The sequence below is a fragment of the Megalopta genalis genome, chromosome 17, assembly GCF_051020955.1.
Source record: "Megalopta genalis isolate 19385.01 chromosome 17, iyMegGena1_principal, whole genome shotgun sequence".
In the NCBI taxonomy this organism is placed as follows: Eukaryota; Metazoa; Arthropoda; class Insecta; order Hymenoptera; family Halictidae; genus Megalopta; species Megalopta genalis.
The window spans coordinates 5,241,338-5,258,403 of NC_135029.1; the positions used below are offsets into that span (position 1 = coordinate 5,241,338).

The 17,066-nt window shown below is 40.0% G+C and overlaps 1 protein-coding gene across 11 annotated transcripts in view; it reads right to left on the reverse strand.

Annotated features, from left to right (window-relative positions):
* The window catches only part of bru3 (CUGBP Elav-like family member bruno 3), a 492,049-nt gene that overhangs the window by 134,079 nt on the left and 340,904 nt on the right, over positions 1-17,066 (reverse strand). For 8 of the 11 annotated variants that reach the window (XM_033483524.2, XM_033483519.2, XM_076527181.1 and 5 more), the window contains exons 2-3: positions 16,297-16,345; positions 7,628-7,753 (exon numbers count right to left, since the gene is read on the reverse strand). In XM_033483524.2, coding sequence (XP_033339415.1) covers positions 7,628-7,753; positions 16,297-16,345 — 175 coding nt within the window. Of the gene's footprint in view, positions 1-7,627; positions 7,754-11,068; positions 11,141-16,296; positions 16,346-17,066 lie in introns of those variants that run through there. The other 3 variants (XM_033483530.2, XM_033483529.2, XM_033483528.2) reach the window with 2 other exon arrangements.

Here is a 17,066-nt window from a genome sequence, read left to right on the forward strand (position 1 = left end):
TTCGGACGAAGTAAGAAACGAAACGCGTAATCTCATTGTTTACGTTCCCTGTCTATGAAAGCTGTTTAAAGATGATATAATGCCACTCGACGGTCTAGCAGATAGATATGAATAGCGCGTCGGAGGGCCGAGGCAACGGAAAGAGGATCAGAAATGCAGGGGCGCAATGTTGTTACAACTTAATACACGAAATTGTTCTGCTGCGCGAATATTCGTTTAACGTTTACAACACACCGTTCTATAATAAGCGGATATAGGATGCGGAGGTCGCCTCTCTTCGTCTCGAAGGTGCGTCCACGGTATTATTTGCCTTGGTGTTGGTAGAATCTCGTCGTGCAACCCTCCCGCGCTCAAGTACGATGGAGAAAGCGAGAAAGAGTGAGAAAGAGAGGGGGGGAAGAAAAAGAGAAAGAGAGAGAGAGAGAGAGAGGGGGGAACCCCTGAACCCGCTTCGAATAATATTTCGTTCCATTATTCATAAACATTTTATAATCTTCTTAGCACGGTGAATTATTGCTGCTCGCACAATTGAAATAATGCGGGCTCGAGTTGCTTGTCCGGGACGGGCACGGTTGGGACCTCTGCACATCGAAAAACGGAGTCGAGGAGAATCGAAAAGAGAGGCCGCCAAGGCGGGGGCGGAACGAGACGAGGTGAAGAAAAGTTGGCACGCAAACGAGAGAATGGAACGAGTTCGTTCGTTGAAGTGGCGTTGAAATGTTTCGAAGCGAGGGAAAAATAATTGGACGAAGAGTCTGTCGTTACTATCGCATTGGAGGAATGCGAACCGCCTCGCCGATGACGAAGACAGGCGACCGTGTCTTCCCAAAGGATCCGGGAAACGAATTCCTTTCTTAAACTCCTCGTTACCGAGACGTTCTATGCCGCCTCCCCGAACTACCAATCTAGCTAGTATCCACCAATAAAGTAACTTATTTGAATACAATGACGGGATCGCAAATAACTTTACAAAACATGATAATTATATGGCGTGTTGTCTGACGGAGTCTTCGGGAGGAGACTGGAAATATTAGCTCCCGTCGCTCGGTACTTATAGGGAAATAATGAGATTCGTGTGTGCATTGCCTACCTGAAAAGTATCGTGTCTGCTTCGTCGCTATTAAATTTGTCAGTTTACGATGGAAGGTTAAAATTAGTCAATCTTGGAATTCGAAAGCTGCGAGTGTTATAATCGGACCGCCGATCATCACGCGTTTATAACGCGTGCAGATTATTCAAATTCAAGGAAACGAATAAATTGACGAGGTGTAATAGCATTTTTATCCTGTTTGTACAATCAGTTAGCTTTTAATTGGCGATAGATACTTTTCTTTGATCCTGGTTTCTGTCAAATTACGTATGAAAATGAAAATCTACAAAAGGACGGCTTCGATTTCTTTCGCAGTTGCGTTAATTAGCACTTCTTCGTCCTTCATAATTTCTTTGAAAGAACGGGACAATTTTTGTTTCTTGTATGTCTTCATTTGCTTTTATTCCTAGACCTCTTTATCATAGATCTCCCTCGTTGTATAGTGCGAGGGATTAATAGTTAGTTGCGGCTTTCATTCGTTATTTTATCTACGAAGTTCGAAGTAGTGTTGCTTTTTCTATTATTATGTAGTATTTTGGTTTCTATTAGGGGGACCGGAAAATAATCTGTTTGAATTTAATATAAACGAACGACATAACTTTCCGCCCCCCCCCCCTAATATATCATGAAAATTAATTCTTTATACGCTTAAGAAGTATTCAACTCATATTCTATTGGATTGTTGAATTATTTACAATTTCGAAGAAGAAAATGTGCGTTTCTTTCTGACAAAGATAATAATGCTAAAAATATTTGAAGCATAACCTAAACGGTTTCGATGAATGCATTTTTTACTACACTTTATCGATTATATCTGAGAGACGATCTTTACCATCGAAAGAGTAATACCATTTCACGATGGTGTTAGAATGGCACGCAAATTTCATGGTTATGATATACTGTGCTCAAAGGGATGGCCATCGGCATCTTCACGCTCGGCAGCTGTGAAACGCTGAATGTATTGAGTTATGTTTATCAACAGACAGATGCGCGCAATGTTTGTTCCATCGTATGATGCATCAACAGCTTCACTTGTTGCTTCCGCGGGAATTTGGTATAGATTATGTAAATCGTGCCGTATTTTGCTAATAGTTGACGAAGATGATCGATCATTTTTGGAATTAAATGAATGACAGAAATTGTTGTGACTTGTAGATTGAAAAATTTAAGCTGATCTATGGTCCTGTAAAATTGACACTGGGTCACTTTTCTAATCCTAATGTCACTGGATCACTTTTCTAATGGCAAACGGTTTTTCATAGGATGATCACTATGGAACCACCTAATTATATTTCAAACAATTCATGTGTCATTATAAAAAGATATTTGTATACTTTATATTTTCACCTACCTCAAGTATAACTTTGTTCACTATATCATCTTTTAATTAATATTTAGACCGCCGATTCATTATGTAACAGATATTTTTGCATATATTACAAGAAGCATAAGTCGTTTAGAAATGTTTTCCTCTCTTTATTAATTTCAATAGCTCGAATCTAACGTACCGATACTCTTTCTGTTCTTTCAATTTCTCTATTGTTTCAAATTGCAGCTGCTTACTTCGATCAACTTACAGCCTGTTAATATTGCACACGATTTTCTAACCGACGGAATGGTTCTCGAAGACCAAAAATTTCCGAACCAAATTTCATGCATTAGGGAGGATGATATCGACATAATGCTCGTTCAGAACACTACACGTCACTAGCGTAACTCTACCGGCAGCAGCAGCAGCCCTAAAGTGATATACAGGTGAAGTCGTACAAGGGAGATCTCCTTGATGTCTCTATTACATCGCGGATTAGCTAGTTCTGAAATTCAAGTGCGAGCGGGTGAGCGGTGATGAAGCGTGTTCGGAAAGTTTCCGTCAGAACGGAACCAAGACAAGGGACGTAACGGTAGAGTTGCACGGAATAACCGATCGCTAGCTTCCTATAGAAGATAAATCCTTTAGAGACATACTACCGGACATTTTAGAACAATTATAATGAAATTTATCACCCGCAGGCTTGTTTACAATAAATCCGTTTCATTAATCCCGTCGGACCTGATACACATTATAATGTATGTACGTTGCGGTCACTGACTTTTAATGTATTGTAATTGCAATTGTTCGGACCACGTGTACCCACACCGAAATGCACATTTTGAAAGTGTAAAAATTAAATGAGTTTAAATATGTTTAGCGTAGGTAGCTTCAACGATAAAATAACAAAAGGAATTCAGCTTGTATTTTGAAATTTTCTCAATTCTTGTTCTTGCGCCATTTATCTTATTATTTATTAGTAGCTAATGTTTAGAATGCAGATTTTATGCATTTATAACAACAATGAGTAGATAAAATGCAAAATTGTACAGTCATTTGAAGAATTTCAAGTTCATTATTTATACTAAATCTACTGACGGCCAAAGTCACCAGTTTCACATTTGTTATTTTAAAGTTGTTGATGAGGATTCTTTCATAGAGAATGATTCAATAAATTTCTTCATCCTAGCATATATCACGAGAAAATAGCGGGATGTCTAAATGAACCACTTGCACTTTACTTTCAGTGCTCGGTACATTTAGTGTCAAAAGAGGAAATATATTTTCATTTGTGGCGGCTACCTCCAGACCTGCCAGCAGAGGGCTCCTCTTCCCGCTAGTAGCCGATCCGTTCCGAACCCTATATATACACCGAGACTTCGTCCTAACCTTACGTCTAAGGCAAGGGCCCGCTAGGATAGCCTTACCGATGAGTCCTCTAGCGGGCCCCGGACGAAACGTCTCCCCACTCCTTTACCATTTCTCACATCCTTACGAACCGCCGCCAAACTACTAAAATCTACATTAACGATTTGCATTTCAAGCACGCAACATTATCAATAATAGATATAATCAGTAGCAATATTATGCAATATTATCTTAGCTTCACCGACTCCAGCGGGTAAATTGTAATTTTCGATAAGGCTATCGGTAAGGCTATCCTAGCGGGCCCCGGACGAAACGTCTCCCCACTCCTTTCCTTTTCCACACCAGAACCGCCGCCAAACTGGTGACCCCGACGTGATTTGAACACGCAACCTTCCGATCAACCTACATCATTGTAAATACTGTACATAGTAGCTTTAAGGCTCAGATGTAGGTTGATTCAGCTGGGATCAGGATCAGGTAATGTTGGCACTACCTCGGGCATTAAACGCGGTCAAGTCGAGCAGAGCTACGCAGGCATCCTTACGACCGCGTCGATGCCCACGAGGTATAGCAAACACCTAGCATGGAGAGGACCACCATCTCAGATATCGTTATCACTGGCAGGGGGGTATGTGGCGGCTACCTCGACACATTCAACTCATGTTTCTCACAACTAACGCAGACATTTTGTATTTTGCATAAAAATCTGCAGTCTGCTAATGATACATCGTTACTTGCGTTCTCTGTCGCTACTTAATACAGTTTAAACAAAACTTAATACAGCTAAAAAAGCTCTGCCGGTGCCAGCCATCAACGATCATAACGACGCAATATTAAATCTCCGATGATTTCCAAATTCTTCGAGTTCGAAAGTGCTCGAGTTCAGACTTGTCTCGTTGATCTCGAGAAGCAATCCACGTTTTAATCTGGGATCGAATCTTAGGCTGCTGCGTTCCGTCGTCGAAAGGCGGACGACAACAATGTCGAAGCTACCGAGGACATTCGCGAGCAACTAGCGTAATATTTCGAAGCAGCGATCGATTCGCAGGAGACGATGATTGCAGTTGCAAGCTTTTAATTAAAGTGCTTGAAACGCGAGTGCAACATCAGCCCGATTTTCGACAAAGAGTCCAATGGCTTCGAGCCAATGACAGAAGCTACAGTTCAGCAGAAAGGAATAGGCGGTGGGTGAACGAGAGAGGAGATTCGGTGTCCGTGAGGCACAAGAGCGAGTCCCTTGACATCATAAGGGTCTGCCCCTATAGTACTGGCTTTCAGCCCCTACCCCGTTCACGGTCATGCTTTCGCCAAGTTCCTTTCGCATTGCAAACCTATCAAAGACGATGGGTGCTATGTTACATCGCCGGCTGCGTTCAAAATCTTATTAACTGTTGAAAGTGAGTTTTACTTCAAGGTGGAATTTAATTACATTCACGCCTGCTTGGCCACTTAACCCTCCTTCTTTTTGTCGCGATGCAGCTTCAATCGTCCGACTCTTTTTCCCCCATGGTTTTCCATCTTTTCCCTTCATTTTCTTGCGCCTTATTACCCCCGATTTCTGCCTCTGCTTTAATCAGTTTCCTCGGTTTCCTCTCCTCGCTTTTGTCACAACCTTCAACCTCAAAAACTCAATTAGTTTCCCGTTACTCGGGCTCTCTATTTTCATGCGAAGATCTTTTTTGAAATTATTGGTTCCTTCAACGGAAATTGCTACCCTTTTTCTGTGAAATCTGAACTTCTTCCGGTTCGTTTCCCTTCGGTTTTTATCTTTCTAAAGAAAATTCTCCGATTGATTCGTGATATATTGGGTCGGTTCATGAGTTTGCGCGGTTTCAATTTCGATCTAAATTTCCTCGTAATAAATAGCCAACAGTTACCGTCTCGTACGTCGTTCGATAGCTTTGGTTTTCTACTGTTATGCGATTTTTTTCTCATTCGTTCCTTGTTAGCAATAAAGTGTTTAACCTATTTTTATCAAATTCTTTTCATAATGTGGATAAGAAAAATGGAACAATTAATTGGGAAAAGCCCGCTTGAACTTAGGAAATAATTAAAAATTAAAATTTTATAAGATGTCTACTAACCTCTTTGGTAAAAATAGTATTAATTTTTTGTGAACTAAGAAATGTCGAGTTAACAAAGTTGAACATCTCTGACGTATTTTGTTGTACGATTAAATCGTAAATGGGTTATTCTTGTTAATTTGGCACTGCATAGTTTTAAAGAAATCAATGACTTTGTTACTCACGCGGAAAAAATAAGAAAAGAATCGTACAATACGAGAAAACCAAAGCTATCGAATAACATACGATACATAAATGTTGGCTAATTATTATGCAGGCAATTTAGGACGAAATTAAAATCCCACGAACTTATGAACCTAATGTATGGCATTTTCGTGGTGCTGTAGAAATGATGCTTTCGATTGCATCGTTAAAGCGGTTTGTCGTTATTCTAATGTATTAACCGAATTAAAAGCACGTGCGAGGCGAATGATCTCTTTGACACAACCTTCGTTTGGGTTTAACCTGGGATCTATTTTACGCAGTTGGCTTATGTTGATCCCCAAATTTCCTCTTTTAAGAGCCAAATTCCCCGGGGTGTGTCTGATTCTATTTAATATGCAGCAGGGCGCTTTGGGAATGGTGCGAAATATAAGCCTTGTAGATTACGATTGCTAAATATGCATATAATATAACAAAATTTATTCCGTCGCACGTTGTATCGAAATGAGAAGATCAACTGCGGAATCTTTCATTAACTGTGATTTCGTTTTAAGCATTTGCAATTAAATACTGATCACGAAACGTAATGTAACGATATAGCGATTGTTTGGGAAAAGTATGAACAGTAACAGTGGGAGGATTAGAAATACATACAGGGTGTCGTGTAATTGGTGGTGCAACCAGATAGGGGATGATTTTGCATCAAAAAACAAGTCGAAAAAAGGAATAACATTTTTTTCATTTAACGCTCCGTTTTCGAGAACAAATAGGTTCAGAAAATAATACTATTGAATGACAATCGAAGTGGCACGTCTGGCCATTACACACAAATTCTACTCCTCGTTATACTACCTTCAACTTAATTTTCTCGATGCAAAAAATTAATATTGAGAATATCTATAATCAAAGTGTATCTGTTTGTTGAAAATTTAACATCATGTTTTGTTGAAACAAATCGCAACAAAAGGAAACCACATTCCTTTACATTGTGATTGATTCTGATGTTTGTTATAACCAATTCTACTTCATAATCATCGTTAAATATGTGTCACACTTTATACAATCATAACATTAATTTCGGATAAAAGCAACTATAACAGTATATTAGAGAACGAATATATTTAATTCATATCCAGTTAAGTATTCATCATGGCACAACACGCTAGATGCGTATAACATAAATTTCTTATTATTTGTTGAATAGCGTTATCTATGAAACAACGAGAAGTCATTCATCAACGTTACGTTATTCACAAAGACTATGTCGAGTCCTAGTAAATTCCCCTACTGCAGAAAGTGAAAAGTGCCACGAATGCCACGAAAAATGCTTCTCCAAGAATTTCGAGCATCATACTAAACCTATCAAGCTGTAACAGTGTGTAACTATACTTCCCATAATTGTTATCACAACGTATGCTTGCATGAAGATATTTCCTGTGAAAGAGTGCTTATAATTTCAACAAATTTGAAGTGAAAAATATGCTAGCGGTCATTTCGGCCGGCATTGGTATGTTTAGCGTGAAAGTAAATTCGACGGAGAGTTAAAAAGCAAGTGGTATCGAGGTAGGCGTAAGTGCTGCGTAAGTCGGCATAGAATGAGAATATAGAATTAGAACTGTCGTATTCGTCACTCACCTCTGCTACTGCCGTCAGGTCCTCGGAGGATGGTACACTCCTCTATTGTGCCAAAGGCAGTGAACAACTTTCTGACATCGTCTTCGGTTTGTTGCTTGCTGAGCATTCCCACGAACAGCTTTCTGTCTGCGGGTCGTCCGCGTGTTGAAATAAAGGGAACAGAGAAAAAAAAACAAAAAAAACCGTATTAGTCTTTGTCCTTAGATATGGCGGGGTTTCGCTTATAGCGCTTATTAGGCATTAAAAGAGATTTTGCGGCTAACACCGAGAACGACAAAGTTACACGGTTACACCAGCATCCACCATCCTAAGGGGAAGGAGGTAAGGGTATAAATATACATATATACGTATATCTACATATTTCCGAATGTATATAGATATATACATATGTATATGTCTATGTTAAATGCGAAATTTTTACACCGACTGCTAGTTACAGCCGTACTTGTTCAATTGCACATTCTTTTCTTCTTTTCTTTTTTGCTTTCACTTTAGACTCGTGTTAATGTATATATGTATGCATACATCGATACGTTTCCGATTGTGGATATATAAAATGGACGTAAAATGACAAGGATAATAATAAAGTATCACTTGTAATACTAATATCGGTAACAGTATTGTATATATAACACGACGTACACGTGTGACAGTGACGATAATATATTTCAGTGGGAATTAGAAGGTAGTAAAGTAACGATTAACAAAGAAAATCAAGATAATTCAACCAATGTCAATCCTACATCCTACGCCACAAGCCGAAGAAACAGATGGAGAAAAAACGGTATTCGCGTAAAAATCGGATGGGGCGTACAAGCGACTCAACTACGGCCGGAAGTCTTGGCGTTTAATGTCGTCTACATTTCCGAGACATTTTACACTGTGAAATCTCTACATCGTTATACTGAAACCTCGCAATCTGTGTCACAATTATATGATTGCAAAATTCGTAGACGGCATTGCCAGCAAGCGTTCCGCATGGTGCTGAGGTCAATATATCGCTTATAAAGGGTCACACGCCACTTGCATACAGACAGAATCGGTCTGTGGTTGTAACAGCATTTTCCATTTTAGTTGAGAATGTTGGGCCTAATTGTTTGTCCATGTTTTTGAACGTTAACTGCGCGAAATTGTTCATTCGCCGAATAAACATGTCGCTGAACTTTGAAAGCGTGTTCTACTCGTTTAAAATTTAAGATCGAGTTCCGTTAAGATTGTATGAGATCAAAATAGGCAGACTACCTATTCTGATAACGCAATTCTTTGCAGTCACGACGAGTACAACACATTCTCAAGGTTCCAAGACTATTCGAGCAAGACTATTTCACGTCTCGTGAAACGATTCGTTGGACACGATTGGATTCACCGAAATTGTAAGAAATTCATTGTTCCGAACCAGAGAATCTGATAATCGGCCACGGTAAATGCTCGGAAATATCTGCACTGAGTGTGTATCCTGCGTGTACGTGTACCCCTGTATAATATCGATAATAAATGGTCGTGGGTGTGCGAGATCGACTGGGACTACGTGACAGAAAATGTGGTCAATAGGAACGCGTGGAAGGATCTGTCGTCGTTGGAGAGCTGTTCGGGACCGGGCGTTCGGGTTGGGGGTGGGTTATGGGGTGAAAAAAGTTCTTATATAGAATCATATCTAAGTAATAGAATAAGATAAACGTAGCTGACATCATAATCAGAAAATATTTACAGAGGTGATAAAAAAACACATCGACAACGAACGAGACAACACATCCAACGAGCGAGCCACTATTTTATGGTCATAGCTGTAAAGAGCGGTATAATATGTATATATAAATATATAATCATATATAAATATATAATATTTACGCTTGAGGTTGTTCATACGAAGGGATCGGGTGAAATGTTGAAAATCGGGATTAATTACGGGATATGTCTTACGAGGCGCACGATATGTTCGGTCCTCGGAACAAAAAGGGAAGCTATTCTGCAACATACGGTCCGGTAGACGCTCTGAGATAATTGGACCCATCGAAATCGAGCCTCTGCTGGCGTGCACCGACGCATCGTTCGAATAGTCAGCCTGACGACCACCGTTAATTTATAGGGTGCTAAAAGGCCGAAGCTCGCCGGAATCTAAGAGCGTCCACGCACATTCCGCCGTAACGAGTTTTTAACAATGTGATAAACGCCGGTGCGCAATAAATAGAGCAAAAACACGAACGACAAGTTGACGGCTACTAGGTAAACGTTCACGCACGTGGGCACGCACAACACTGTTTGTAATACCTTATAGAGTGTACCACGCTGTATGTTCGAGTTCTCCGATGAAATGGATTGGGAACAGCAGAACGGTATTCGAAACGGAGAGAGGTTTTCAATAAAGACGCGTCGCATTCCACGAGATCGAATCGACATAAGCTAGCTTATGCTTGCCAAGATTTATCCAAACGGCCGAAAATCGTTTTCTTTGAAAAAAAAAACATAATCGAAGACACGATCGATTGTGAAAGCCAGACAGTAGAAGATGAATTCCGCTAGAAACCGTGCCTGCAACTATGTTTCACGGTGCATGTTAGTACTCTCGACACGATCGAACAGTAAGAAATTTTGGAGTCGACGAAGTCTCGTGATCGAGCAAAATTTAGTTAGCGTATTAGGCATAATCGTTCAACGATATCTGAATCTTGAATTCTGTTTTCGTTCGAATGCACAGAGCCGAAACAATTTTTTAGATATTCGTGACTTTCGAGATGATCTAATGAAGAAAAGCTGCCGGCAATTTCACTTTAAACTCGCGCAAACATTTTGAGGCTATTTGCTCAGAAAAAATACACGAGCTACAAGATTTATCGTCAAAAATGGGTTTATCGTTAACAAGATGTCCGAAGAGCGACACATCGGACAACAGGTTTTGTACAAGTCTACATTTGAATTTCACAGTTTCATAGCTCGAATCGATAAATCAACTTGTAATGTTCAGAGAAAGTAAAAGTCTATAGCAACCGTAATTCGTCGGCAAAATCTTGCACAGAATTTTGCAGACAAACTGAAAGTTGGTGCAAGGGTTGATCTTATTCCCGTTTGTAAGCCGAATCTCGTGTGTGCAACTTTTTTCATTAGATCAACGGAACTGTCTGAAAAAAACGTATGGGCTGCAACGACAAACACCCTGTATATGTATACTGGCCGCGCGACGGGTCTAGAAATTGGACCGTGGTCGAGGGAGGAGAAGAAAGTTCGTGAAGGAATGCTGGGTATCGTGGGTCAAACACTAGCGAGCAGCAAAATGAACTTTGCGGCGAGCTGTGCTGGCTGAATCAGCGGTGATGGCGTGATGAGAGAGAAAAATTCGTTTTTTCGTTTTTCTCTTAAAGAGGTTCTCCTTCTGCCGATTTGCGGAGAAGAAGAAGAATAGAGGTACTGTAAGGAAGCTAGCTATCTCCTGGAAGTCGAAGTTACCTTCAGCGGCCGCCACCGGTGCCTCCTACTTCCAGAAGATGGCACTGGTGCTCCCGTCGTCCATCATGCACTCTGGAATACAGAACAGAAACAAAGAAATGCTATTGGGCCCAAATTACATCATTCGTTGTCGTCGTTGACTATATGTATCTCTTCAAGACAAGACAAGACATGCCCTCCCCGCAGGAGTCTGAACAACTATGTCCCTCTTAGTCTGACTAAACACGGCGCACCGTATTTCCGTTGCCTCTCTCTCTCGAAGGGTTTTAAACCTTAACGATCCTCGGGATCCGATTTCGCATCCAGAAATCTGTTTGCGATTTCCTTGTTCTCTTTCTCGTCGACACACCTGCTCGCAGAGACAGTCGGCAGGCGGCCGTTCGATAAAATTTCGGGTACGCGAGACGGCGCGGCGACGGCTTCGTTAATCGAAAGAGAGTTCGAAAGTTCCCGCCGCTTGGGGTCGCTGAGGATTTCAATCGGGCGTAACCGTTTTATCACAATTTTACATTCCTCGGATAACGCGGCCACGGTTCGTGCTTTCGATTCACCGCATTCCCCACGTGAATGAACTTAATGACGCGTCTTCGCGAGGTTATGGAGATGCAAAATTGGCGAACCGAGTTAAAGGTCGTCGTCGCGGGTGCTAGACGCGAGCTCATTCCAGCCGGTGGCTTGACTCGCGCCTTCCAGCTAGGCTCCAGGGCACATTTAAGGATTTGTCTCGGGAAATTAGATTCTCGCCTGACTTGCAGCCTCGTTGCATCCCCGTTCTCCACGGATTCTTACCCCTTCGTCCACCCTGCTCTTTCTCAAACCCCCTCCTCCTCCTCCTCCTCCACTACCGCCGCCCCAACCTTTTCCTCCGTCCTTCACCTTCCTCACACTTCCTTCTGCTATTCTTTGACAGGGAATTCTCCTTCCTTAAGCCCCGAGTACTTTTCATCGAGCGTTCGTTCCCATTGTCGTGCCAGGACACCGTAGGGACCAGGAATTGGACCTTTGTCGCTCGAGCTAAGTGTTAACGTGCCCTTCGCGTTCCTTTTCCCGGTCAGGGTCCCCGAGAAATCAAGGAAGGAATTAACCCTTGGGAAATTATCTTCTAACTGGACACCGAGAACAAAGCGAACATTCTGTTTGACGCCGTATTTCCTTTTCTTTTGACCGAGGCGGCCTGCCTCGCCGGCTCCTTTTGTTCCGCTTTCGGATTGGTTTTTGTTCACACCCTGCGATTACTTCGTTAATTCGATTAAAACGGTGAATGGGGTAATATCTGGAAACACATGGAAATGGAAGGCGTCGCGTTCTTATAACGTTCGCTAGTCTCGGCGTCCGTTTAATAGTTCCTAATGGATGAAGCCGGCCGGCTCCGTTTAATTTCTTCTCGGGGACTGTCGCTGGGAAGCGTCGCGATTCTGCGAACAACGGAACAACGAGCACTCGATGATCGTGTATCCCCGTGGAGACCGATGAAGTCTCAACGGATCTTATCATAAATTATACATTTATTCTCGTAGTAATCACGGAAGACGCGAGATGACAGTGTTATCAGGCCTTGCGGAAATTTTTGAATAAACTATCAAGTTCTTGAGTCTTAACTTTGATGCAGAAAGATGCATAAGTGGACTCGGCATTTGAGCAGAACACGAGGGACGCGCTGAGTTTCCTATAGTGTTATAAAAACGTGTTAGCTTCTCTCATTTTCGATCGTCAATGCTCGTGGAAATGTATCGGGTCGAATGATCGCGAGATTTCACCGACACGCCTGCTTCTGCGCGAATTCTTGCGTGCTTAACGACGGCAGGGCCGTTAAATACGTCGTAATTTCTGACCCATACGTAACTTTATACCGCGCCGTTCTATTGACGACATCGTCCCCGTCTACGAAGAAGCACGTCGTTCTCTCATAATCCTCAAGGATTTCTCGCAATAGCTTCGGACCCGGAGCAGTTCGTGCCACGTCGACCAACTCAAAGTTGCCAGCAATGAAGGCAACCTTCGAGAATCTCGATATCCCAGGATACGTTTATCTGCTCGAACATGGTAGGGCGAGTGATGGCGGCGGAGGCAAGGTGACTCGCCGAGGGATCGAAACTTATCTACTTGCTCAACTGGCTCCGGCATAGCAGCCACCCTTATCCACTCGCAGGAACTTCCACCACCCTTGAGCTTGAGCAACTTCCGCGCGAGATACGTATTTCTCAAATCTGTTTCCGTCGTTGTACACTTAATTCCGGTAGCTTTCGCGAGACAATCAACCGTGCTTGGGCCTGAAAGGCGTGACAAACTGCTGGAGATGTTTGTTCTCCGCTTTTTTCGTTCGGCGGTTGCGAAACTTTCGATTCGACGCAATATATGGCGCCGAAGTACTAGACATTCGCTTTGTTTATCGATCGAGTTGTTACAAACAGACTACGGATTTTATGGACTTATGACAAAAATCTGTAAAAAGCATTTGGAAAATTGAAAAACAGTGTCGAATTACCTTCTACCGATTAAAATGAATTGGAAACGAAGTAAATGTCCACGTACATTTTGTATCATACGATTAACGTGGATAATTTTTATTTCGTATTTTAATGCGTATAATAATCTGCAGTCTAGTTATGAACAATGTCGTAAGGTTTCGATACTGATTCACCACTTTCTACAGCAAAGATAAGTCAATCATGTTAAAAATTTCTTTTGACATTTTCAAAACAAATCTTTCATGTCTACAACGAAATTGTTTCATCGTTCTGTTAGTGAAACCATAGTCCCTTAGTATTTCTATCTGTGTGCAGTATAATTTAAGCTACCCTCTTCTCTCGGTCTAAAAATCTTACACCCCACTCGTGATTACTCCTATCAATCCCTTCTTATCACTCTGCTAAGTTTCAGACTGATTTTTCTTAGTCCTTAAACTCCGAGCCTCGCACTATTCAAACAAAGTGTCAAATATTTTATCCTTCAAAGTCTAACACTCATCCCTTATACATGATTTCAGGGTAATTTTATTAATTTCATCGTATACTTCAATATTTGTAGTTACTTATTATAGTATTTAACTGTTTATCATTTATTTAGTATTGGCTGCAAATTATGTACTAATTTTCATTTTGATATTTTCGTATCACTAGTCAAAATTCCAATTATTATGTAATGAAAATGAAAACTAATGCATGATGATTGAATGTACTCTGTACTAAACATTGATTTTTCACATCTTACAAAAATAATGTAATATTATTAATATTCAATGAAGTATCAATGAAATATCTGAGAAATATCTATGAAATTCGATGAATTTCTATGAATTTTCTGTGTGGAATACATTTATTTATTAAATGAAATAATGTTATTTCCGCTGGGTTCAGAAGTCTTTTGAACAGGGTCTGTCATAAAAATATATGTATGCGCATAGGTATGCGGTCTGAAACAGTGGAAGCAGCCGCTGTGACAGTGTTCAGCTTTAGATCGCTCGTCCTATAGTTACGTCAAACTGAGGCTTTGTGGGGTCACACTGAGACAGCCGACCGGAGATTACAATGGCATCTACGCTAGATTAGCATATGAATTACGGCCTCCCTCATCCATTTCTCTTGCTCCGCCCCGTAACCCGCTTTTCTCCTTCTTCGGTGCTCCTCCTTGAACACCATAGATGGATCAAACTCAATTGATCGCACAAAATCACTATTTCGCTTCCGACTTCTACGCAGCGATCATTTTCACGTTTGCGCGAAAGAGCACAAGCAAAGAGAACCTGAATAAATTCCTTAGTTTCTGGGGACTATCGCATTTCAACCACTGATTCTTCTTTCTTCAGTTACTCTACGTTACTTGTTTTTGGATTTAATCCAGTCTTTATATTTTCGATTTGTGTCCATCCCTTCGACATTCTTACATCTCAGTAAAATTTTAGAGACTTTTCAGATATTTAAAGATGCCATTAGTATCGAATTTAACATTGTTTTCGAAATAGAAATGTTTCACGATGTCGCTGCTGTATCGAATAAATAAAATGAGAAGTATATAATAATTTGTTATAGAATGGATATGAATAGTATTTCACGAGTTGTTCTAATTCTATTACATTTTATAATAAACAAGTGTATGTCTGAGACGTGGTCAACTGTTACCTCATTTTTCAATTCATTTGTCTTGCGCGATGTTGATTGTTGTATTGAAGCAATAAAATGGAAATTATTTAATAATTTGTTCTACGATGGATTTAACTAGCATCTCGTGAGTTTTTATAGTTCTATTGATTTTATATTGAACACATGTAAGCTTGAGACATGGTCAACTATTATCCCATTTTTCAATTCGTTTGAATCATTTGTCGTACGTGAGTTTTATAACGCTCGGTCCGCGCAAAAGCGGTAAGATCGCAGAAATATCGGTAGATTTTCATTCACACGAAATTAATGAATAGTACACAACTCCGAAACGGCGCGGGCATTGTACAGAAACGAAATTTTATCGAGGCGTGCTTTTTTGTGTTTGTTCGATTGAAAGTTACGTATGGGTTGTCAACGGGTATTACTGTATGTTACAGTGAATGCTTTCCCATTCAATAAAAATATTTCATAGCTCGCCATTAAATCCGCTATATTTTATTGAATCTTTCCATCAATAGCGCATCCTTTGTTGCACGCTCGGAGCCTTTCGAAGTAAATTCATTGAAGTTGTTAATAATTTTAGAACCACGAAAATGTTTTTAATAATAGAAGATGAATCGACATTGAATTCAAACGATAAAAATATTCTTCGTTATATTTTATTGGATCTTTCCATCAATTGCGCATCCTTTGTTGCACGCTCGGACCCTTTCGAAGTAAAACCGTTGGTGTTGTTAAATAATTTTAGAAACACGAAAATGTTTTTAATGGTAGAAGATAAATTGATTTTCATTCGAACGGTGAAAATATTCGACGCTGAATTAATGAAAATTCGTGAAACGTTAATTTACGACGTTGTAACTTCGAGACACGCACTTTCGATCATTGATTTGATCTTTATTCTTACTTTGCAAAATCTAGAGACCGAAATTTTAGTAATAATCGTTTACAATGTGTATTATATAATTTTTTAAGTATCGATTGTATGTCCGTCATGGAAATCGTTCTTTTATACACAAGATAAATTAAAAGTGAATTCTACATCGATTTGGTCGAGTTAAAATTTAATCTTATTAACGAGATTTGATGATGAGATATATTGCTACTGGTACGATCGCCTGTTCTCACCTCCGCGGTTTTCACTGTCCGCCGGCTTCACTTGAATAGGACGGTTCATCTGCAACAGAAAGAAAAACGGGGAAATTAGTAAGACACTTAGGAAATAGTTTCACTTAATAATTATATTAACGTGGTTCGTCAAAATCGATATATAGGATTTAAACCTTACACATTTTATGGACGCTCGAAGAAAATGTTCCAGTAATAATTACATTACTTTGTTTAATTCAATCAATATTGACAGTAAATAACTTCTACAGATTTAGTATACGATATTAAAGCGTTCAATTCATCGTAAATGTTTGTTTTACTATTCATCACAATTACCCTGTAATTCATTACATTACTCTATTTCACGTTTAATTAACAGGAATGTCGAAAACAAAATCATCTTTAATCCTTCACACTCGGATGACGACTGTACGATACGATTGAAGATCGCTCATTTTTCGAAGCAATTTTTACACTACTAAGTTCTGTAATATTGAAAACGTAAGTGTTGTATAAGCTAATAGGCTAAATGTCACGTGAATTAAATGCAATGAATCGTATAAAATTAAAATAAAAAAAAAATCTTTTGCAATTGAATTAGCTTTGAATGAAAAGCATTAAAAATTGTAGATCTTAAATGTAGGACATAAATGACCTGCAAATTCTATTCCCTAGAAACACTCTTAACTCTACATCAAATGTAAAGATCCTTTCTGGTTTCATATTGATATTAAGAAAATGTAACATAGTCCCAACGTAGGAATATAGTGCAGAAAAGATTAAAACGT